This window comes from Ovis aries, chromosome 17 (assembly GCF_016772045.2).
Source record: "Ovis aries strain OAR_USU_Benz2616 breed Rambouillet chromosome 17, ARS-UI_Ramb_v3.0, whole genome shotgun sequence".
Lineage (NCBI taxonomy): Eukaryota > Metazoa > Chordata > Mammalia > Artiodactyla > Bovidae > Ovis > Ovis aries.
The window spans coordinates 45,289,724-45,314,709 of NC_056070.1; the positions used below are offsets into that span (position 1 = coordinate 45,289,724).

Here is a 24,986-nt window from a genome sequence, read left to right on the forward strand (position 1 = left end):
TGCCAAAGGTGTTTGCCTCTCCCCAGTCCCAGTGAAGAGATGTTAGTGATTCTTCTAGTCCAGAGGTTCTCAGGTCAAGTGCCCTACCCTGGGGCATCTATGGCTGCTGCAGGGATGGGCAAAGAACATCCTGCTCCCACAGCTATGCACCCCCAGGAAAAGTCACTCCTTGCCAATGAGAGCAGGCAGGCAGGCAGGCAGCCAGGGCTTCAGGGAAAGGTCCCCTGCAGGGCAGAGGGTACAGCTTGCACTCTCTGCCTCTGGGTGGGACTTGCGGCTGCCTTCTGGAATATGGAGCCATGGGGCAGAGGAGCAACGGGATGGAGCGGAGTCCCTGGACTGGCCAGCCAAGCCATCTACCCACACTTGCTGTTGGGCCACGCCTTGGGGCACACAGGGTGGCATATGGCATCCCAGGTGCCTCACCCAAGAACCTGTCTCGTTCTGCACGTTCCGTGCTGACTACAGTACTTGCACGTGCAAGTAGGCACTAAATCTGTCAGGGAGGGCTGGGCCAACGTGCCAGAACCTCAGGTTCTGAGACCTGATCCAGCCTGACCTCTGCCTGCTGGCAAGGAGGTGCGTTTCCCTGAACCAGGCCTCAACTTGTCCATCTGTGAAATGGGTGTAACCACCTGGGATGGTCATGGAGGAGTCAAGGAGGGGCTGGGCAGGAAGGTGTTGGTGACCACTACACAGGCATTCCTGGAGGGCCGCCCCCCCCTCCACTCCAGAGTGCTGGTGGTCTGGGGTCAGGGCTGAAAGAGTCCTTCCAGGCCCAGAGGCTGCCCACTCTCCACCCGCCTGGGCGCATCAGGGAGCCGAGTCTGAGCCGTTTCCAAGCAGGAAGAGGTCGTGTTTGTTTGAAATGCGTCACAAGACCACCACGGCCCCAGCTTGGGGACGCGCCTGTGTGTGGGGAGGCTGCCCTCATCAAGGCAACCAGCAGGCCCACAGGGACCAGGAGAGGAAGCCCCACGGGTGGGCGGAAGCACCAGGGGCGGCAGTGCGGTCCGGTGATGGGGAGGGGGTGGCCGTGGGACCCCCGGGCTGCCCTTCCCAGGGCCTGCGGAGCTGGGGGCCCCGAGGCCTGATGTAACGCCCCCACTCCTGCCCATTCCTGTCAGTCTCCGTGAGATATTAATCTTCTGTTAATTTCCATGAGACGCCGTCACTCACAGGCTGAAAAAGACAGCTCCGGCCCCCATCAGGGCGGTGAAGAAGTCTTCCCAGCTCACAAGCCGGCAGTCAAGGCCAGGCGGGCGCTACTCCAGCATCCACGGCCTGAGGAGCAGCGCCCTCTGCTGGCCTCTGCCAAAGGGAGGCTGCAGCTGGTGGCCTCCGCCCGGGAATAGGGGGTGCCCGTCCCCAGCCTCAAGGCGGGGTCCGCTCCGCTGCCACGCTTGCCTAGGGTGCTGGAGGGGCGGGCACCAGTCCTTGCACTTCATAGCTCCGGGCCCTGGCCAGAAGGCCAGCACCGAATGTCACAGCGTCAGGGCCTGGGCCGCTGTCCACAGGAAGCTTAGCAGCATGGCCAGCGGTGGGCCCGCGACCCGCGAGGCAGGGGCGGCGAGGGAGGTGCAGGAGCAGACCTCGTAGGCGTCCTCCGAGCGGCTATGGTCGCGCTGTCCCGGCCGCGCGTGGGCCCCGGCCTCTCCATCCATGCCCTCGGGGTCGGCGGGAAGGTCTCTGCAGACCAGCCAGTCCCGGGCGGTGGACTGTGGGTACCCGGGCGCCACCTCCAGCTCGCCGTCCAGCACCTTCCAGTACTCCTTGCCGCGGAAGAAATAGGCGGCACCTAGGGAGAAGAGAGCGGGCACCTGAGCTCTGGCTGCTGCAGCACGCGAGATTCAGGCTAGACAGCAGGAGGACCGGGAGCGGAGCGCTGCGGGGCCAGTAGAGAAGATGCACAATGTCTTAGGTGATAGTTAGAGTCTTGCTCTCAGCCCCCGGCTAGCTCATTGGTGGGCACTCAGAACCTTAAGGGGCCTGGGAAAGCTCACGGAGCCGCCTGGAGGCAGGGGCATGAATGAAGTAACCCTACTTTGTTTTTTTTTTTTTTTTCCTTCCCCTACTGGATAGTTACTGAGAGCCTAGTATGTGCCAGACTCTTCTAGATGCTGGGGACATTGCTTTGAAAATAGAACACAAGCTGCCCTTGTAGGACATGCTGAAGCTGAAACTCCAATACTTTGGCCACCTGAACTAACTCATTTGAAAAGACCCTGATGCTGGGAAAAGATTGAAGGCAGGAGGAAAAGGGTATGACGGAGGATGATATGCTTGGATGGCATCACCGGCTCAATGCACATGAGTTTGAGTAAACTCCGGGAGTTGGCGATGAACAGGGAGGTCTGGCGTGCTGCAGTCCATGGGGTTGCAGAGTCGGACACAACTAAGCGACTGAACTGAACTGCCCTTGTAGGAACGTGGTGTACTTCTCACTGCAGGCAGGGGGCGCTGCAAGGACGTTTGAGAGAAGGACTGAGGTGGGTAGGGGAGGAGCCGCGTGGGTATGCGTGGGGGGCGGCGGGGGGGGGAATGTTCCAGGAGGAAGCGCCGCAGTTGCAAAGGCCATGGGGTGTGTGCCTGCGCGCGTGCGTGCGCACGTGTCCGTGTGGCAGCAAGAGGTGAGGATGCTACGGCTGGAAGGGTGACGGGGGCAAGGAAGGGATGAGGGGAGAGGTGAACAAGCGCCAGAGGAGTAGGCCAGGGGGGTCTTGGGGAGGTCTGTGGCCAAGCAGGCGGGGCAGGCGCACCCCTGTGCCCCTGGATCCCCACTCCCCAAGTGGGGAGGCTGAGGCTGCCAGGGATTCGCCCTTGCCCGGCTCACCGTCGGACCAGCGCATGGCGTCGTCGAGCGTGCTGGGGACACCCCTCCACGGGGGGCTCTGGGCCGGGTGGCCGGGGTCCATGCGGCGTGTGTGCTCATCGTAGCGCCAGTACAGCTGGTCCTTAAAGAAATAAGTCTTGTCATTGTGGGCCCAGGAGAAGGCGGCATCGACGCCGCCCGACGGGAGGCCGAAGTCCGAGACAGGCCGCGGGTATCCTTCCTCTACGTTATTGTCCTTAAACACCCAGTATCTGTCTCCTGGGGGGGTGAGAGAAAGAGCCGTGGGCCGGGGCTCGCCCAGCCCGCCAGGCGGGGGCCCCAGCCCTTGCTCCTCCCGCGGGCAGACACCCCGATGTGCACACGCCCCTGAGATTCACCGAGCACCTGCTGTGAGCTGGGATGGGGTCCCACACCAAAGCAGCTAGAGGAGGTGGGGTCTGATAAGGCGGCCACATCACAGATGGGGGTCCCCACCCCCACCCGGAGAAGCCATTTTGGTCTGCGGGGCCTAGTTCAGTCAGATCTGCGGTGAGGTGGGTGAATTTGTTCATGGGCAGGAGGGCACTGGGTCAAGGCCCAACTGGACCTGGTTGGGTGTGGCCTTGTCTGACTACAGAGAAGCAGAGAACTCACCAAGTACTTCAAATCTGTTTGTACAACTTTCCAAAAATGGTGTGATTAAGATGCTTTTTGGGTATATCCTGGGCTTTGAGCTCTAGAAACATCCTTAGCTATTCTGCCACAGAAGGGTGGGAACGTGAGAAATGTTTGAGTAGGTGTTGTCATGTACCCCTACCCCAGCTCAGGTTTAGCAAAAATTAGCCCAGTTATTTAGAAAACAGTTGGGGAAAAAAAGCAAAACATAAAAAAATCCTTGGCCAGATAAAGGCCTAGACAAGACAGTTCTCTAAAGAAGATAATCAAATGGTCAGGTAGCAGCACAGGAGAAGACGTGCTTCTGACATCACTAATCACCAGGGACACGCGTGTCCAAACATGATGAGATACCGCCTCACACTCACTAGCACGGCCATTATCAACCTCCCCCCTCCACACCTAGAAAACAACAAGTGTAGCTGAGGATGTGGCGAAATTGGGCACTGCTGGTGGGAATGTAAAATGGTGCAGCTGCTGTGGAAAAGTCTGGCAGTTCCTCAAAGAATTAAACATGGAATTAGTACAGGATCCAGCAACCCCACCCCTGGGAATATACACAAAGGAACTGAAAGCAGGTTCTCCAAGAGCGGTCTATACACTCATGGTTATTCACAACAGCTAAGAGGTGAGAGCAACCCAAGTGTCCATCAACAGACAGTAAACAAAACGTGGTCCATCCATACAACGGAACATTCAATCAGTCCTGTCTGGCTCTGCGACCCCATGGACTGGAGCCCACCAGGCTCCGCTGTCTATGGGATTTCCCAGGCAAGAATACGGGGGTGGGTTGCCATTTCCTCCTCCAGGACAATGTAATTTTACTCAGCCTTAAAAAAAAGAAGGGCGTTTCTGACACATGCTACATGGATGAACCTTGGAGCCTTATGCTCAGTGAAATGAGCCGATCACAGAAGGACAAGTCCTGTATGGATCCACTGTGCGAGGCCCCTAGAGTGATCAAATCCATGGAGACAGAAAGTCAGGTGGCGGGTGCCAGGGGCTGGGAGAGGGGGATGGGGGGTAGTGTCTATGGGGGACAGAGTTCCAGCTAGCTTTGCAAGATGAAGAAGCTGTAGAGACGGATGGAGGTGACGGCTGGACACAGGGTGAATGTATTTAATGCTCCTGAGCTGTACATTTAAAAATGGTTAAGATAGTAAATTTCACATTATGTGTTTTTTTTAACCACAATTAAAAATAATTTCTAAAAAATCCTCTGTCAGAGACTGAAAATCACTGAAGGAAAGGATGGCACAGCTGCAGAAAGGGCCCCATACAAACAACGAAAAGGGCTGTGAGCTTTTCCTTCAAGTGGGCGCCTGGCGTGGGTGACCTGGACAGGGCAGCCCGACCTGCTGCAGCTGACTCTGCCAGGCAAATGCACAGGCCCCAAGTGCCCACACTGTCTTACATTTCAGGACAGAGCTATGGTTTCTCATGGGGATCTCCTGAGTTTTAAATGCTGAGAAATAATCCAAGTTATTTAGAAGATGCCAGGCAGGTCCCACCACCACGACTGTAGCTCGCCTTAGGCATCCAGGTTGGGAGACAGTGATTCCACTGTCGGGGGTGGTGGTGGCGCCAGGGTGGGTGTGAAGCAGGTGAACTCGGGCCCTATTCAGGGGAGGCCAGGCTGAAGAGGCCTGATCGGGGCAGCAGGATGGCTTCACTCTGGGGAGCTACAGATCCCCAAACACATCTGTATGTGCGCACAGCCATGCCTATGAGATGGAGGAAGGCTCAGAGCCCTGAGTGCCCACAGAATTGGCAGGGGTTGGTCTCCTGCTGCAGGCGGGCACCCTGCCTTTGCCCCTCAAAGACAGCATGCTCCCCAGGAACAAAGACAGCCTCCCCAGCCCAGCCCAGGAGACGGGGTGTTAGAGGGTGAAGTGACGTCCCTCCTCCAGTGGACCTGTCACCCTGGACTGAGACTGGGGAGCTGGGCCTGGGCCAGGGAGGTCCTCAGTTTCCTCTCTGCACTTAGAATAAATCCAGCCTGACACCCACGGCTCCTCAGGCGTCACCCTGACCTGCATCGCCTCCCCTGAACCTTCATCCTTCACTCTGCTCCAGCCTCACCACTCTCTTCTAAGGTCTTTCAATCAGCAAGCTTGTTCCTGCCTCAGGGCTTTTGCGCTGGCAGTTCCCTCTGTCTGGAATGCTGTTCCCTCAGGTCTATCTGAAATTAACTTCCTCGTTACTTGTGGGTGCTTACTGTGCAGCCCCCTGCCCAGAGTGAGGACAGGGATATATCTGTTTTGCCCACTGTGTGCCTGCAGTGCCTACCTAGGTGCGGGATACACAGCAGGTGCTCAATAAATGCAAACTGGCTAAGTGCACAAAAGAATGAGCTGCTGTCTGCGCCGAGCTCTAGATCCACAGGACCAGTGCTCCTGGGCGGAGGCAAGCTTGGGGGTCCTGGAGAGTGAGGGCTTCGGTCCCCCTGGTCAGCGATGCCCGGCAGGCACCCGGGGAGGGGCCCGCCCACCTTTGAAGAAGACGATCTTGTGGTCACTGGTGCGCTCGTACACGGCGTCCACGCTGTCCAGGTGCAGCGGCAGGCCCCGCCAGAAACGGTGCACCTGTGCCGGCTGCAGCGACACCAGGTGGCGGTCCCGGGTCAGCCGCCAGAAGTACTTGCCTGGGGGACATGGGGTGGGGCTGCAGGTGGCCGGTCTGCGGTGGGACCCGCTCTTCCGTCCACCGGCCGCTGGACCCCACGGGGGTTACCTTTGAAGAAGAAGGCCTCACCGCGGATCTGGGCCACTGCGTCAAAGTGGGCGCTGCATCTGTGGGGCACGTCCTTCCTGGGCCTGGGGGCAGAGAGAGAGGGCAGGGCAGGGAGGCAGCCCCACTCTGAGCTGAGCCGCCCTGGGGAGCTGGGCTGCACAAGGCCACCAGGACGAGCCTCCTTTGAGGACCCCCTCATCCCTCATCCTGCCTGCAGGCTCACCGACCGCAGCAGTTTAGTCAAGAGAGAAAAGTGGGTGAAAACAAGTCTTATTCTGGCCCTTCAGGTTCGCGAAGATGGATCACTGGATGAGCGAGCGTCAGGGAGCACAAGCAGGCACCTTCAATGCTGCCAGAGAAGCATCGAGAAGCCAGCCGGGTGCTTTCTATAGAAACGCTGAGCATACTTGCTGGGTCCCCTCGTTCTGAGTCTGCAGCTCTGCCCACTGACAGCACTCACAGCAACATCATTTGAGAGGACAAAAGATCAGGAACTTAAATGCCCACCGATCCAGAACTTAAAAAGCAGGGCAGGGCAGGGGATTTCCCTGGCGGTCCAGTGGTTAGGAATCCGTGCTTCCTAACCGCAAGGGCTCTGGGTTCAATCCGTGGTTGGGGAACTAAGATCCCATACGCCATGTGGTGTGGCCAAGAAAATGAATAAAATAAAAAATAAAACAGGCACATGAGCACCATCAAGCAGCTCAAGCTCAGAGAATCAGGTGTCTTCACAGACACAGAGGCCTCCATGGGCCCTGGGGCCAGAGGCATGGTGCAGACCAGCACTCGAGCGTCCCAATGGGTTCACATGTGTATATCTACATGCTTAACATTCTTATACGCGTGTAGAATCTCTGGAAGGACACGCACATCAACAATTACGTGCCCTGGGCAGTGGGCTGGTCCATCAGCGGTGAGGACTAACTTTTCACCGCGGGTACTTTTTTGTGCCTCTGGAGCTGTGTACACAGACAAGTGTTACTTATTCAATAAGTAAGTGCAATGAAGAACAATAACAACACAAGATAAAGCAACACCTGTTGACCTCAGTGGAAATTCACCACGGATAGCTGAGTGAGAAAAGCATAAAAACATTCCACCCTTGGAAAACCAAACTGAACCATGGAAGCCTAAATACATAGATTTCTGTTTGTGTGTTTCGTGTGAGCGTGAAGCGGGCAGGGAGGCTGTGAGGGTGGAGGTGGGGGGTGGATGAGGATGGCCCCTGCAGATTCGGTGGCACTTGTTCCATCGGGGTGGGGGTGGGGTGGGGGGATGAGCGTAGGGGGGCTCTGGCTGCTGCTTTTACTGCTGAGTGAGACAAATCCGAGGCTGGGCCTTAAAAGACAGGCAGCTGTCGCCTGGCCTCTGGCACTGCCAGCCCTCCAGACGCTCCCTTGGGACACCCACTCGAGGAGTCCAGCCTCAAGCACAGGCCACAGAGGAGTGCCCAGCTGAGTCAGCCCGGCCCAGGCACCAGACCCGAGTCAAGATGCCCCCAGAGGATTCTAGTCCCCAGTAGATGTTCCCAACACTGTGGAGCTAACCAGCCGCCTGTGCCCTGTCCAACTTCCTGATCCACAGAATCCATGAGCCTATCGACGTGGTGGTTTGATGCCACAAGGCAGGGCTGTTTGTTACACAGCGACAGATGACTGAGACAAAGGGGGAGAGGAAATCGTGGGTTTGAAAGTAACGCCTCTGCACAGTTCTGGGCTGGTGGTTAGTTGTCCCTTCTGTTAGGGGGAGCACACTGACCGAAACCGCCCACCCTGCCCAGGCACCACAGTAACCATTTGTGTGAGTTAGTTTATGATAGGAGGTCCCTGTAAGGAACACGGAACTAATGAGCCACCACCAACAGGAAGAGTTCGGAAAAGGTCAAAAGGTGATCCCATGTGTCCTACCACTTCCCAAGACCCTTCTCACTGGCATCCATTATGGCTGAGCAATGCATGTGCCACCAGGAAGGAATCTGAGTCAGAATGATTGACCAAAGACAAGCTGGAAACTAACCCCAGGACCATAAAACCCGAGACTGGGAGCCACGTGGCAGAGGCGTTCTGGGTTCCCTGGCCCTCCTGCTCTCTGCCCAGGCTCCCCTTCCCAATACGGTCTCTTGCTTTGCCAGCATGTGTGTCTCCTCAGACAGCTCATTTCCAGGTGTTAGACACGAGCCCACTCTTGGGCCCTGGAAGGGGTCCCCCTTCCTGCAACACCTCCAGTTCTGTTCATAAGAAAAGAAACTATTTCTCAGGGTTCAGCAGGCCCAGATGACCCTGGAGCTCAGGACTCTAAGCCACTGCTGAGAGTGGTGCTGGCTGCTGAGTGGAGACGGGGGCCCACGGCTTACGGGGTGCTGGGCCGATTGTCAGGGGGCTCTGGCAGGAGGGGTGGCTCCTCAGGCTCTGGGGTGTCCGGCTGAGCCGTGGGGGACACCGACTCCCGCACGCCTGTGGAGACAAGGAGGCTGCGTTGAACCTGGCATGCCCGCCTCCCTGTAGACCCCACCACCCTTTCTGGAGCTGCCAGGATGGAATCAAGTGCTGCACCTGCACTGAGTCAGGAGCTGGACTGTGGTGGTGAGCAGGACAGGAGAGACGCCCACCCCCCACCCAAGCCTGAGCATCGAGATGCGTGAGCAGAAGGCACGGGTGCCTTGATGACTTAAACAAGTGTTTCAGAAAACAAGTATTTAAACAAAAAGTTGCACATGAATGTGCACAGCAACATTATTCATCATGGCCAAAAGGTGGAAACAACCCCAATGTCCATCACCGGAAGAATGGATAAATAAAATTATTCAGCCGTAAAAAGGAGGGAATTACTGATGCATGCTATGACGGGGATGACCCTTGAAAACACACGCTAAGTGAAAGCAGCCAGACACAAAAGGCCACACATTGCAGGATTCCATTTATGTGAGCTGTCCAGAGAGGCAAATCCATGGGGACAGAAAAGAGCTGAGGATTTGCCAGGGGCTGGGCAGAGACTGCTAATGGGGGGAGCAGGAGCAGGAGCTGGGGTGGGGGGATGAAAAAGTTCTAGAAGTGGATAGAAATGATGCTTGAACAACACTGTTAATGTGCCGAATGTCCCTGAATGGTTTGCTCTGAAGTGGTAAAAATGGTAAATTTTACTACAGTTAGGGAGGGAGGTTCAAGAGGGAGGGGACAGAGGTGCACCCATGGCTAATCCATGTTGATGTGTGGCAGAAATGAAACCAATATCGCAAAGCAATTATCCTGCAATTAAAAAATAAATGAATTCAAGGAAAAAAGTCCATAGACGTCAAAGGCAACAGTGAAGCAGGGGAGGGGCTGCAACGGGGCATAAAGTGAGGCTGACCTCCCCCAACCCAGGTGAAAGGCTCCACCTCAGGCTTTAAGGGAATTGCTTTGGCCGCTGTGGGTGGGGGTGAGGGGTCCCAGTGTGAAGATGGGGAGGTATATGGGGGAGGGTCCATCACTGCCCCACCCCCAGGCTCCTGTCAGCTCCCAGGACCGACTTCCTTCGGCCACATTTCCTGAGGTGACCCCTGGCTCTGGGCCGGTCCTGGCTTAGCTCTCCCATCTCTAAGTAGGGGTGCAGTATGGACTTCACAGCTTGTAAAGACTGGATGACTTAGTACATATAAGTGCTTTGCGGGGGCCCTGGGTCACCATCAATGTCAGCTGTCACAACTTGAAACCCCCTGGGGGCTGAACGTGGGATCTTGCCCGGGGGCTCTGAGACAAGCTCTGTGAAAAGCCCCTGGTGACAGAAATCACCTGTTTATTCATTCCACACATACTGAGGGGCAGCCAGTGTGTGCAGGTCCTGGATGCTGGGCACACAGTGAAGATAGCACCAGCCCTCCTCCATGGGGTTCCGGGCTCTGGGGGTCCTCAGCATTGCTGTCCCCATCCCCGGGTGACCAGTGCTGGCTCTCGGGGGGAGGGCTCACCGTACAGCTGCCAGACGCGCACCCTGTCCTCGTAGGGGAGCCCGTAGCGCAGCGGGTCACCCACCGGGCCCTGGTAGTACGGCTGCATGATGGAGCGAGTGGCTGCCACGTGGCTCAGCCCGATGGCGTGGCCAAACTCGTGGACAGCCACAGCAAACAGGTCCATGCCGTGGGCATCTGGGGACACAGGAGCCGGTGAGTCAGGGGAGGGGCTGCCAGCTCCTACTGGGCCACTGGGATGGGACCTGTGGGGTGGGATGTGATGGGCCCACCAGGATGGCTGTGGAGGAGGCCCCAGTCCTGGACAGAGGGGTTCTGTGGAGTCACTCAGGTTCTTAGGAGGCCTGATGGGATCTTCAGGGGCGTCTTAGGCCCTGAGGTCTCTTGGTCTCTCCACCCAACGTGTGCCACTCACAGTAAGGCTGGCAAACTGTAAAGGCTACATGTTAAATACTTCAGGCTTTGCAGGCCACCAGGAGCCAAGTTACAGGGGTCACTATAAGCTCCTTGAACCCCACAGAGTTGAACAGATTCCCTAGGTCCCATCATGGCACAGAACCTGCAGCTTCCATGGGGTCCCTGCTGGTTCCTCCAGCTGGGATGGGCTCCTCAGCCTGATATAGAGACCACCCTCTCAAGGGTCCTACCTCCCCTGTCTGTGGTCATGCCCTGTGCCATGTTGTCCTCCTCCCGCCTCGAACCTGGGGGCCTGCAACTTCTCTGGCCAGTGGGACTTAGCAGGAGTGATGATGTGCCCAGGCCTGCCAAGGCCTTGCAAGTTCCCATTCCATCTTGGAAGTGGAGACCAGGATGAGGACAAGCTGGGCTCACATAGTCACATCCCAGCCAGGGTTGGCCAGGTGGGCTGCCCGTGCCACAGACAGCTGGTGAGATCAGCCTGGGCGAGGACCACAGCGCTGTCCTCCAGAGTTGGACAGGTGCCCACGGCTTTAGGCTGGGGGCGGGGCCTGGCTCAGGGGGAGGCCATGGCGGTTTCCAGTGCTGGGGCACTGGTGTGACTCCCTATACCATCGTGGGTCAATTGGGGGTTGGGGGGTGATGCAGGGTCCCTGGGGCTGCCCTGGACACACCTGAGGAGCGGAACGTCCAAGCCTCATCGTCGTCAAAATGGGTGTCCCCTGCGGTGTGGTGGTCGCCCGGGAAGAAGGCGTGGGCCACTGTGCCGCCCGGGCCGTCGAAGGGGTAGCGGTCGTTGTGGTCGGCCGTGGAGAAGTCGATCTGGATGTCGGCGGCGCTGCCGGCCACCTCGTGGAAGTTCAGGGGCGTGATGTCGCTCCAGACTTTGAGTGCGTAGTGCATGAGTGCCCGCACTGTGTCGCGGCCCAGGGGCGAATCCCGCGGGAAAGTGCGGACCCTGGGGTGGGTGGGGTCAGAGCCCGGGGTCAGGCCGCAGGGACAGGCCCAGCACCCCCGCCCAGGCTGCAGTGCACTCCTGGGAACATTCTGCCTCGAGTGGGGCATCGGGGACCTGATTTGGAAATGGGATTTGCAGATGTCATCGGGACAAGGATGGAGATGAGGTCATCCAGGATTAGGGCGGCCTGGTGGCTCAGACGGTAAAGAATCTGCCTGCAATATGGGATACCTGGGTTCGATCCCTGGATTAGGAAGAACTCCTGGAGAAGGGCATGGCAACCCACTCCAGTATTCTTGCCTGGAGAATCCCATGGACAGAGGAGCCTGGTGGGCTACAGTCCATGGGGTTGCGAAGAGTCGGCCATGACTGAGCGACTAATACCTTCACTTTCTGTATCCAGTGAGTGTCCTTATAAGGGACAGAAGGGGACACAGACATCAGAGGAGGCCGTGTGGAGACGGACGCAGGGATTGGAGCCATGGACGCAGAGCTGCCCGCAGCATCTGGATAGAGGCCAGGCTGGACTCTCCCTCACAGCCTCCAAGGGGTCCCTGCCACCCCTGGATCTTGGGTTTCTGATCTCCAGAAGCAAGAGGACAAAATCCTATCTCTTCAGCCTTGGTTTGCAAGTGCTCATTTTGGCTGCCCTTGTGATACCCAGGCCCCAGGAAAGCCCTGCCCACCTCCACGACAGGTTCCTCTTGTTCCACTTGGTCAGGGCTGGAGCCTGGCGTCTCTTTCGAGCCGGGGCTGCGGCCGGGAGGTCAGGGAGGGAACATCGAGGAGTTTTCATCAGCGCCAGGGTGGCCTCATCTGCAGGGTGGGCAGGCAGGCAGAGGTCAGGAGTCCGGCCCCGTGCACACTCACCCCCAACCGGGCACTCCCAGCAGCTCCCTGAGAACGGGCTCCAAGCCCCAGTCCAGTCCCCTTGGCTCCCCGCCCCAGGACTGGGGGGATGAGGCCTGGGTCTCCAGCTGCATCAGGCCCCACTGCCAGGGGTTGTCCATGAACAGGGTGGGGGCTCCCCAAGCATTTACTAATGTACGGCAGGGGCCCCGAGCAACTGGAGGGGGCACAACCCCAACTGGGACCGTTGCCAACGCTTCTTGCCTCTCACAGGACACACAGCCCAATGGCTCTGTGTGTAACACACGTGTCTGGGGACAGACATGTTTCGATCAGCCAGCCTTGCTGAGAGTCTTTACAAAATTGGAATTTGTTGTCAAAATGTAAAAAGTGGGGCATTGCATAAACACCCCAGATTTCTGGTTTCCCTTGGAAAGTGGGGAGTTTTGACAGCACAGGGCTGCCCCACATCCCTGATGGGGCAAGGCTTAACTGGGGCCTGGGTGGCCAGAACTCACTCCCACACCTGATCTGCCTGGCCCATGGCATGGAGTCTGAGATCCCGCTGTAAGTGTGAAAATGGGGTCTGGGTGCAGCTGGCACACTCACCCACTGGCGTGCACACACTGGGGATGGTGATGGGGAGGAGAGGGGGATGATGGAGGGCCCCCCGGCAGTGAGAATCCTCCCCACTGTCCCTGAACAGCAAGGTGGGCTGCGGGGGTACTTGGGAGAAGCCAGGTTGGCACCCATCTCCCACTGAACCCTGAGGACTGACCTAGGACGCCAGTGGCCTCCAGGCCTCCGAACCGCTGCATGGCCACAATGGCCTTGGATAGCTCCTCTGGTGTCTGCAGCTGTCCTGTTTCGGGGTCCGCTGGGGGCAGATAGCCAAACCTGCTCAGCCACTCCTGTGGACAGAGAGCAGAGTGAGGGGTGGTAGAGGGGGGGACTCAGCCACCTGAAGAGCCATGGCCCAGGGCCCAATCGCTGTAAGGGGCAGGCTTTTCCCAGCCCAGCTCAACACTCCAGCCCCTGCCCACTAGCCCACAGGGTGTCTCTTGCTCCTTCCTTAAATTTCTTTACAGGAGGCTGCAGAAGTGTCTTGATAAACTCAATGCCCCTTAGATGGGGTGGGCCTCAGCAGTGCACAACTTGTACAACTGTTCATGGCAGCCTGCCCCACCACCCTCCTCCTGCGACAGCAAAATGCCCAAGGGACACTTACAAAATTGAAATTTTTAAAAGGTTATTTATTTAACATCATGAGTGTCAAATTCAGGCCTTGAGCTGGCAGTGAGGCAGCAGTTCTGAAACCCACGCTGAGAAGGGCAATGGGCTCAGAAACCGGTTTTAAGAATCTAGTCATGTGCTGCACACACACAGGAGTTAAGAGCCAGGCTGCCTGGGTTCAGATCCTACCTAGCCCCCTCCTCACTGTGCAACTGAGGCAAGTCAGTGCCCTCTCTAGGCCATTTCCTCACCTGGGAAGTGAGGATGAGTTGGAACGTGGAAACCCTCAGGTCAGCATCTGACACAGGCACCCTCCACATAAAGCATGTGTGTGCTGGTTGTCAGGGGACGGGTCTCTGCAAAGCGCCCTGGGGGAACCCCCGAGCCAAGCAGGAAGCAGGAACGGGCGCAACCCTTTATGCCACGGGCACATATAGAGCCCCTTTCCCTGGCCCAGTCACCTTTACCATCTGGGGGGAAAGGGAGGCACCAATGCCATCCATGGGGACCCCCTGGGGGGCTGCTGTTTCTTCCAAGGCAAATGGTGCAGGCGCCCACTTCCTAAGCTGGGTGACAACCCTGTGAAAAGCACTCAGACGTGGACGCAGTGCCAGGGGGCAGGCTCACCAGCCGGTCTGGGGAAGACCCATGGGTGGCTGGAAGGCAGGGTTCTGGCGATTCTCTGAGCTCCACTCCCGTCCAGATCAGGCTTCAAGAGAGGTACTGACTCTCAGGTCTCCTTTTCCTTTTTCTGCTCTATTCATTTACACCACTTATAGGGCCTCCAGGAAGCTGGTGAGTATATAGCTCCTGCCTATTGACTCCTTATGCCCACTACCTCCAGGGGCCTGGCAGGTGCTTAGTGGGAGGGGGTCCATCCTCTGGGAATGCCTAGGAGCCTCAACTGATCAGGAGTGTCCTCAACGATTTGCATATAATTTGCATACACCTGCAGGGAACCAGCCGGATTCCCCCCTCACTCCCCACCCTTGCTTTCTAGGAAACACTGAATCCTTGCTGGGGTTCTCTCTGTTCCTTGACTTCCTCCCTAACTTCTGGGGGCCTCCCAGAATGCGCCCAACTGGGGGACACAGGAGACCCCTCTCAGGTCTGGGAGCCCCTATTAGGCTGTCGGGCAGGACAGTGAACAGCAACCACAGGGTGCTCCCAGTGGACACACCCGAGTGACATCCTGTGCTCAGATGAGCAGGCAGAAAGGCTCAATCTCCACTCTGGGCTCTGCCCTCTGCGGTGCTGGCGCCTCCGCACCCCTGAGCACCCTTCTTTTGGGAGGACCTCCCTTTACATCACTTCAAACACATTAAAATGCAGCTCAGGGGCTTTCCTGGTAGCTCAGTGGTAAAGAGTCTGCCTGCCAACGCAGCAGACTCGGGTTTGATCCCTGATCTGGGAGGATCCCACATGCTGTGGAGCAATGAAGCCTGTGTGCCACTACTACTGAGCCCACATGGCATAAGTACCGAAGCCCACGCACTCCAGAGCCCCGGCTCTGCAACAAGAGGCGGCACCGCAGTGAGAAGCCCGGGCACGGCAACCAGAGAGAAGCCCCCACTCAGCGCTCCCGGAGGAAAGCTCGCACAGCAACGAAGACCCAGTACAGCCAAAAGTAAATACATAAATAATACAATTATTTAAAAATGTATCCCATCAGTTATCAACAAGGTTTACTGAGTGAGTCTAAGGGCTAATCACTGGGCCCTGGAAACGCCCAAGAGAGCATTTCATGTTTCAGATGTGAATTTTTATTCACATAGCTATACAACGGAAACTAACACAACACTGTAAGTCAACTACGGGCATGTGTGCATGCTAAGTTGCTTCAGCTGTGTCCAACTCTGTGCGACCCTATGGACTGTAGCCCGCCAGGCTCCTCCGTCTATGGGATTGTCTAGGCAAGAATACTGGAGTGGGCTGCCATGCCCTCCTCCGGAAGATCTTCCCAACCCAGGGATCAAACCTGCCTCTCTCACATCTCCTGTATTGGCAGGCAGGTTCTTTACCACTAGTACCATCTGGGAAGCCCAAATCAACTATACTCCAATAAAAATTATAAAAAAAAGACAGATGTGTATTTGTGGCTACACATTTTTGGGGACAATTTTTAAAGATATTTTAAAATCTTGATTCTGCCATTTTCCTTCTGAAAGTCAGAAAACACACACACATTTTGCAGCTCTTTGTTAACACTGCAGGCCTGAGCTAAAGAGCTGGGGGCTGTTCAGCACCACGAGGCTGCCTCCTCCAGGAAGTCCTCCAGAGTTTCCTTAGATAGCACATGATGCTAGGTGAGGATGCTGGCCCCATTTCCCCTACCAGGTAATGAGCTACTCAAGTGAGAGCCTTTCCCCACCCAGGCCAGTTGCTTTGGGCAGGCTGAGGCTGAGACACCCTGGGAGGACCACCCTCCTCCCAACTGTCACACTATAGGTTGGGATAACAGCTGGGTGTCTGACCCAAGCAGCCCCCGCTCCCAGCCCTCCCAGAGCTCCACGGGGGTTACAGAGGAGTGGCTTCCTCTGGTCTTGCCAGCCTTGCTGGGAGGCCATGCACATTTTCAGACTTCAGGCCTCAAGAGTTCTTCAAGTGGTTTGGAATTGTTTGCGAACATTGCAGAGCAGGAGATTTTAGCTGCAGGTCCAAGTGGCTGGTCTCTGTGCCCACTTGCAGATCAAGGGCAGGACTGGGGCATGTGCTGCCCTGGGACAGGCACTATTTGGGCCATGATCAGCAGCTGCTGGTACCTGCCCAGGCTCCGGAGCACTGCCGTTTGTGGCCCCTGCTGGCTGCAAGAGCATGAGAGCATGCTGATGGGATCTGGGGGGCTGGGGGGCTGGTGGGAGGGAGGGTGGGGGAGGGGCCCCACCCCTCCCACAGGCTTGGGCTCAGCTGTCCCACCTGCCCCCAGTGCAGCCACTCCCCCATCACAAAGCCTGTCCCCTCTCTTCACACCCTCACCTCACCTCCTCCCCTTGGCCCCCACAGAGCTGGTGGGCTTCTGCATTAATTCCTGGACTAGCTGGAATAGGGGCTGGGAACAACGCTCAGCTCAAGGGGGTTGGCGGGCGGTGGGGGCCATTGGAGGGGTGGGGGGCACTGGGGGCGAAATCCTCAGGAGATGTCTAACAACAGGACAAATCTCTGGTGGGTTTAGGGGGAGGCTGCTGGTCCTGAAGAGCCCATGGGGACCCCAGCTCAGCCCTGAGCCATCCTGTTCTCCCCTGTTCAGTGGAAACACGTGTCCACACAAGAAGCCCCCATTGCTGCTGGAAAGGAACAGCTCTGGAGCCCAGGGAGGGAGGGGATGTCTAAAAACTCCTTTCTCTGTCTCTCTCCCTCTCAACTTGCCAGCTCATCCCGATCTTCTGGGGAGACAAAAATTCCCGAATGGCCAGGGTGTAATTTTTTTTCCTGGTAGTTAGTACAGGCTGGAACATCAGAGGGGAACCAGGCTGAGAACTCAACCTCAGAGCTGAGGTCCCTGCACAGGGCAAAGGCTGCCAAACACCCTGCCTAGGCCTCCCCTGGAGCCACTGCAGCCCCTCTTCCTGCCCCCTTCCACGGTAGTGCCCCTGGAACATCAGCCCCTGGGCTGGGGGCCCAGACCTCCTATCCAGCCAGCTGTCTCCAGTCCCGCCCCTTGTCCTCTAATACCTACAGAGCCCGTAGGTCGCCTGGGCCGGCCCCTTCCTGTGCTCACCCACTGGTCCTCCCTCTGTCACCACGGCGACTGTGTCTCCAGGGCAACCAGGCTGTGTGGGCAGAGGGTGAACTTTCCAGAAGGCCAAGAGAAGTGGGGGAGGGGTGGGAGGGGGAGCCCCAAACTTGCAGGGGCCGCCTCATCATGGGTAATCCCTAACAGCCAAGGACGTGCTCTCTTTCTCCTCCCTGCCAGGACCCCCGTGAGCTGAGCCATTACTGCAGATGGGGAAACTGAGGCCCAGAGATGTCGGTGCTCTACTCAAGGCACTGGCAGGGGGTGGGGTGTTGGCCCCTCCCACAAACCAGACGAAGTCACCTATCACCCTTCCCATGGCTTTCCCAACCCCCCCAGCCCCCGCCTGCTTGGTTTTATTTTTTTCTGTATTGTTTATCACTGGTTGACACAATGTGTATCTGTTCACAGTGCTAACCATGTTTCACGCACACACCACAAAACTCCCTCCTGACCTCATCAGAGTCACAGGCAAGTGGGCCATGGCCCCCACAAAGAGGCCTCGTGTTCGAGCCTCATGTCCTGAGCAGTCCCTCCGCCCAGCGGGTCAGCCTTCAACCCACGGCCCTAGCGCCAGCTCCCAGGGGACTCGGTAAACCAACCTGCCACGTGGCTGGACTGGAGGGTGAGGGAAGGCCTTGCTGTAATGCATGTGGATGGTGCCAGTAAACAAGAGGCACTTACTGTGTGCAGTGCCTCCTTAGGTCCTCCCCCAGCCCTGGCCTGGCCACTGTTGCCCCATTTTCAGGTGGGGAAATGGAGGCGCAGAAGGGTTTGCCCTGCGTGACGGCAGTGGGACAGGAGTGAAGTAAGCTGACCCCAGGACACCCGTCTGATGGGCTGTGAGGGGCCTGGGGCCAGTGGGGACCGTGGGGACAGACGGCTGAACTGTCCGCCACCCACTTTGTGCTCCATCACTGACTGGACTCCGCTGGCCTCGTTGGGGTATGCAGAGTGGCTGTCATTGGTCCCAGGGCACTGACGAGGAAACAGGCCAGGGCAGTGCAGACACCACCACAGCATCAGGGACAATGGAGGCGGGTGGGCACCCGCCCCCAGACCCAAATAATAACAGACCCTCAGCACCCACTGAGTGCTGCCACCTCTGACCTTCACCCACTCATCTGCCACCCACACACCGCCCGCCTAGGTGCAGCTGCAGAAGTGGCCTGCGGTCACATGGTATGGCTCTGGCTCGAGTCTGTGTGTGACTCCCTTGGATGTCCAGCCAATAAAGACCCAGAGAGAAAGGACCTGGGGGCCCCCAGCAGGGTGGGAATTCCTCCGGGGGCTGCTTGTGGTTGGGATGATCCCTCATCCCAGCATCTTCCCCAGGGGGATGCTCCCAGGCCCCCCCTCAGACAGTCCATCCATCCATTGGACACCCTCATTGAGGGCTCCCTGTGCCAGGTGCTGGGGGCATGGCAAAGACCTGGGGAGATCCCACCCTGCTGTCCATCCAGGAGGGACAGTCTCGTAGGAAAGACCAGCACTAACCATGTGAAAAACAGGTGTCACGGTGATAACTATGATAAGTGATCCTAATGGCCAATGATGATTGAGTTATGTTCACAGCAGCTATAGGGGGAAACTGTGAGGACAGGGGTGTGCAGTCTGTGGGGTTCAATTCACGTTTGGCACACAGCAGGTGCTCAATAAAGAACTGCTGCAATGATTTTATAGGTAGGGGCTATTATTATGCCCATTTTACAGATGAGGAAACTGAGGGGCAGAGAGGTCAGGACACTTGCCCACAGTCACACAGCACAGGACAGAGCTGGGATGGGGACCCAGGCTCTCTAGCTTCAGGGCCTATTTCCAGGAACCCTGTGCTGATAGAAGTGAGACAGCGTGGAGGGGCTCCTTAAATGGCTGATTGGTGGGGTGGCGTTGGGCAGAGCCCTGAAAGATGAGAAGCTGGCTAGGTGATGAGCCAAGATAAAAATTCATGGCAGTAGGAACAGCCAGTGCAAAGGCCCTGTGGTTGGAACCAGTGTGGGAATTTCAGGAAACAGAAAGGAGCTGGTGGGACTGGGGTACAGAGAGAAGAGAGGGTGGAGAAGTGGACGAGTGGGCCAGGTAAGGAGGGGAAATGGGGTTGGCATCCTGCCCAGATGACTGTCCTTCCCTCCTGAGAGCAGGATGGTGTTTGGAAGGGACCCAGAGGGCTGTGAGCTAGTGTGTGACACACGCGTCTGTCACCCTTCACGTGCACAGCACAGACTCTGCACCTGGAGTGTCTCACCTGAAGCTCTGAGCCACCGTTAACCAAGAAGCAAAAACCATGTGGTGTGCTCAGAGCACCCTCGGAAACCCTCAGGAAGGCACCGCATTGGCGAGCACCCGGGTGAGCCCCTAACTGCTCCCCAGCCTTCCCCGTTTCCACACTCTCCCTCAGTGTGTGAAGGCAGCTTACTTCCCACAAGACTCTGTGATGAGTGATTCAGGGGCATCAGTCAGGTAATATCTCAACTGGTCTGTTCTCATGGCCCCATTTTACAGATAAGGAGACTGAGGCACAGCACAGATTCCCCCGAGACTGGTAGGCAGCAGCCTGGGACCCTCGCCCAGAGGCTGGTTCCAGAGCTCTTGAAAGAGCAATGACACTTCCTCAGCGGCCAGGCTGGTCACCGGTCTGTGTAGTCAGAGTCCACACTCCCAGGGCTCAGACCACAGGCGTCCAGCGTGGTTGTGCCCACACCACATGGGCCCCTACGAAAGTGCCACAAAGACTTCTCAGTCATTCAGATGCCCAGGGCAATAAGTGTCCGGGAAATGAACTCAGTTGTTGACAACATGCCTGCAGGGTGGGAATGGGGAGGGGACCAGCTGGGTCCCAAGACCTTCACACTTAAATTCAAGCTCTGGAGGGGTGGGCGGGAGACCTGGGAGCTGAGGCTCTCCCCCTGCCGCTCAGGGAGACTGCCCCTGTTCCCTTGGGTTGGGTTCCCTGACTGCACCAAGAGGAATATTCCTGGCTCCAAACCAGGTCTGACGCGGATTTTGAGCACACCAAGCGCCCACAGGCTTGCCTGGGTGCTGGTACTGAGAAGCAGGGACCTAGAGGCCACTGGCTGAGGCCAGGGTGATGGCCACCCCTGTCACCCCCTCCCCACCCCTGCAGGGGTACAGGTGCTCACAGGTGTTCCAGCCCCTACCCAGCCCTCTGGGCCACCGAGGGAGGGCCCTGGTGATTCTCGGCCACCCTCACACGTTCTCAGCCACAAACCATAGAGAACCAAAAGAACTGCTAACACGCATGGTAGGAGGCACAAGAGCTCAAAGACTTTGTTGCTGGGATAGAAACCTGAGAACAAACTTTAGAGGTGTGTGCTCAGTTGCTAAGTCATGTCTGACTCTGCAACCCCATGGACTGTAGCCTGCCAGGCTCCTCCTTTGTCCATGAGATTTTCCAGGCAAGGATACTGGAGTGGGTTGTCATTTCCTTCTTCGGGGGATCTTCCCAACCCAGGGATCAAAACTGCATTGCCTGCATTGGCAGCCGGATTCTTTACCACTGAGCCACCAGGGAAGCCCAAACTTTGGAGGACTGGCCGGCAAATCTGTCAGCTCACGACATGTTCCGTGCATGCCTGTCACCAGGCTCCCGCAGGGCTGAGCCCCTCACATACTCACGCTGCAGTGACTGGGCGTTCCGGCCGCTCCTGACTACAGTGAAATATTAGGAACAGCCTGCACGTCCGGGCCGGGGTCTGGCTAACGGATGTCAGTCACATCCTTGCAGTGAAATGCGATGGGTGGACAGAAAGAACCAGGCAGATAAAGATGTTCCAATACCGACTGTTCCCCAAGACAGACTGGGAAGTGAAAACAGCAGGGCACACAGCAGTGGACAGCAGGTTGTCATCCATAGAAATAAGGGGCTGAGGCCCCATGCCCTTTTATATGCCCAGACAACCTCTGGAAGAATCCTTAGGAAAGGAGGGAGACAATCGCCCCTGCGGACCCTTCTGTATGGCCTGAACATTCTGCCGTGGATATTACTTACTCAGAAACAAAATAATGAAAACGGGCCCAGAAGGACTTGCGGCTCAGCCGACAACCCCAGGAGGGCATGGGGCTCTTTTGTCCCGCTCCACCGCGGCCTGAAAGCCTGCTGTTGGGCCGGCGCAGCGGGCCTCAATCCGGTGCTTTGTTTTCCTCTGATGCTCCAGCGGCGGCTGGGCCAGGGAGCCCCTCCCGGGGGCAGCCAGCGCTTGAGAGACCCGCTGGGCACGGCTCTGTCTGGCAGAAGCTGGGTCACACTTACAAAGGGGCCCTTCTCTTCACTGGCAGCCCTAGACCTGAATATACAGAGTCAGTGGGCCCCTGGGGGCGGTCTGCAGAGGGTGGGTAGAAAGGAGGTCCCCCCTCCTCCTTGCAAATCCCTGCTGGTCTTCCTGCACCTCTGGGTCTGATGCACTGAGGTGTCATTCCCTGGAAGACCACCAGAGACCGCCCTCTGCCCACAAATTGGGGGCAGAATGCAGGAAGGTTTCTCCCACACCAGCCTGGAAGAGACCTGGCCTTCCCCTGGTGGGGGTCTCTCCTGGCAGGGGCAGCAACCTCTGCTCTTTATCGGCTGGGTCAGACGCCAAGGCCCTGCAGTCTCTGGGGCTCCAGACTAAGGGGCCACATCCCCTGCCTAGTGCCTCCCACAGGGTGTGGGGCCGGGGGACCCCCTGGTGTTGGGGAAGCCAGAGGGGCAGACAGAGGAGGAGGCATGGAGGTGCAAACCGGGAGGAATGTACCTGACCCGCTCCCTTCGGGTGGGCATCGAGAAGCTTCACAACAGCACTGGGTCTGATGAATGAACTTGACTGGGCCAGGAGCTCCATGTCCTGATGGTGGGGGCCTGAAGAGCCTGGTTCTACTGCCACCCAGCCCAGACCTAGAGATTTGATGCCCTCAGAGCCTGCACCCCAAGAGGGGATTCAGGACACCCCAAGCCCCAGAGATGGGTAAAGGCACCCGAATTTCAGAGCAGTTTGGCTGGGAGGAAGCGGCTCTGGGGGTCCCTCGAGTGCAGCCAGCACGGACTGTGGCTGTGCCCTCCCAGATGACTGCAGGGGGACCAGGGCAGCTGGGTGGGGGCGGCCAGAGACGGTTCCTCACCCAGAACCTGTGGCCAAGTCCTGCCAACCACGGGGCTGTGGATGCCCCCCAAATGCTTGCACTGGCCTGAAATCCACCTGGAGCTCGAGAATGCTAATAGCCTGGGAGCGGAGCCCTGCCAGCACCCTTCTAGGAGACTACTGAGGGCCAGGTGCAGAGGCAGGGAGCCCAAGTGAGGGCAACTGCAGGGTGGAAGCCTCAGAAGGAATCTGCTTAATCCATCAGCCCCCATGTGCCCACACCTGGCCTCCCCGGGCCTGGGGGTGGAGACTCATAAAGTGTGATCTAAATCTTCCAAGTCCCAAGGAGGAGGCTCCAAGCCTGGCGGACTGAACGGGGGAGGGGACGTGGGAAGAGGCCACTGCGCAGCCCCTCGGTATGGTTTCCAAGCCAGTGGGACACAGCTGATACTGGGCGGGGGGAAGCGCAGGATAAGGTGGTGGGGCTACATCCGAGCCTGCGAATTGTGTGGGACACCTCATCAGGTTCAGGACGAGGACAAGGGTGGCAAGGCAAGGCTGGCCGTCCTGGGGGTGGAAGGGAACAGGAAATAGGGCCAAGGTCCATGCTTAGTGGAGGGTTGGGGGTCGGTTCCCTTGTTCCTCAACATCCTCAACGAAGCAAACTCGAAACCACCAGCTTTCCGGGGCGCCCACACTCCGCAGCTCCGTCCTTTTCTCTGTTGTGGGTGCGCACCTCCCACCCCCGCCACTCCCACTGGGAACGCACGCGGGATGCCCAGCTCTGGGCGGCTGCGACTGCTGTCCCATCCGCCTCAGGGGCCTCTTTGGGGCTGCACGTAGTCGGGGACAGGGCTTCGGCCAGGTAAGCCGCCAACCTCCGAGGGTTCCTGCGACTGCGGCGGGCTCCCGGCGCACGCAGCCCAGGAGGGACCCAGCGCGCCTCTCCCAGATCCGGGTGGGCGCGCGTCAGACACTCAGCCTACGACCCAGCCTCAGCTTTCCTGCCCAGGAAATGGGTCCAGGGCGTCCGGGTTCCCGCAGGCGCCCTGATGGGGTCTCCCCGGGCCGCGGGAGCCCGCCTCCCGGCCGCACACTCACCACTCCCAGGCTGAGGTCCTCCGCGTGGGGCGCGGGCGCCGCGTAGCCCCCACGAGCGGCCAGCGCGAGCAGCAGCAGCGGCAGCGGCGGGACCCCGGCCCGGGGGAACGGCGGGCCGGGTCCCCGGGCGGCGCGGCGCCGCATCGCGCTCAAAGGGCGGGCGGCGCAGCGGTGGCAGTTCCCCCGCGCCCGTGCGCCCCGCGCCCGCGCCCGGCTCCCAGCCCGACTGAGCCCAGCGCCGCCTCCCAGCGGCGGGGCGGGACATGCTAATATATGCTAATGACCGCCGGCGGCGCTCGCCCCGCCCCTCCTTAAAGGGTCCGCGTCCCGCTCCAGCCAGAGTCCCGCGCCCCCGAGAGGATGCTCAGATTCCGCACACGCCCCCGCCCGGCGAATCCACACGGGCACCTTGGCTGTAGCGGCCCGAAGGAAGGCACTTCTCAAGTGTCCCCAGACGGCCCCGGGGGAAGCGGAGGCCTGCTGGCGGGAGCACAGAGTCCGGAGCTCGGGGCCGCCCGCCGGGGGACGGACCCGTCCTCTCCCTTCAGACTGCGCGAACGCGGACCTCGAGCTGAGCACGGATTCGCGGTCACTGGTGGGGACCCGGAGCGGCAGCCGCACAGCGCCCGGCGAACGCTTGGGGGAGCCTTTGCACCGTGGTAGAAAGGAGGTGGGGGCTGGGTGGGCTTGAGCGGTGGGGGTCGGGTGAGGGGCAAGGTGCGAGAATGGGAGGGGTCGGCGTAGGGGTGGGCACCGAGAGGGGGTCGGGGGGTGGGCGAGGGGGAGGAGCCGGGTTGCGGTGAAGCTAGGGCGGGGGGATCTTGGGAGGGGCTGGGATGAGAGCTGGGGCGGTGGGACCGACTCTGGTGGGGTCTGGGAGCTACTGGGGGTCAGCGAAGACCCGGGGTTGCGCTTATTGAGGATGTGGGGAGGGCAATGTTAGTAGCTGAAGTCTGCTGAGAGGTTAGTGTGTGCCGTGCACTAGTTAATCGCCTACCGTATATACCCGTTTACTTCTCACAACATCTTTCGAGATAGAAACTATCATTCCATTTTTCAAATGAGGAAACTGAGGCCTCAGAGGAATAAACTAACTTGTGGGAGGTCACAGAGCCAAAGGATCAAAGGATCCCCAGGGCATGTGGGGGCCAAGGTTCCAATGTAAATATCCCTACACCTCAGTTACAATTCCTACAACCTCTCCCCTCCCACGCCCCACCCCCACTCTCAGCTCCTGCTGTCGATTGTGGTCCAGTTCTAGAGGCCCAGGCACTTCTGAACCCACGTCCCCCAGTCTGAGGGAAGCGGTGGCCCCTCCACTGAAGTGTGGTCTGGGTTTCAGGGCAGAGTCCCCTCCCTACTGGCTCCCCTCTGGGAAGGTCTTGCTTATCCTACTCCCCGCCAACCCTCACCCTTACTCTCAGAGCCTCAGTGGCCTGTTCTGGAGCATGGAG

The 24,986-nt window shown here is 58.3% G+C and overlaps 1 protein-coding gene across 1 annotated transcript; it reads right to left on the reverse strand.

Moving 5' to 3' along the window:
• Window positions 1-835: 835 nt before the first annotated feature.
• Window positions 836-23,779, reverse strand: MMP17 (matrix metallopeptidase 17). Its single transcript, XM_027956387.3, has 10 exons — window positions 23,533-23,779; window positions 13,169-13,301; window positions 12,228-12,357; window positions 11,258-11,541; window positions 10,167-10,343; window positions 8,574-8,673; window positions 6,221-6,303; window positions 5,979-6,131; window positions 2,834-3,091; window positions 836-1,798 (listed from the first exon to the last, which is right to left on the reverse strand). Exons 1-10 carry the CDS (start codon window positions 23,674-23,676, stop codon window positions 1,485-1,487), a joined length of 1,776 nt encoding a protein of 591 aa, XP_027812188.2. The 5' UTR covers window positions 23,677-23,779; the 3' UTR covers window positions 836-1,484.
• Between the last annotated feature and the right edge of the window lie 1,207 nt (window positions 23,780-24,986).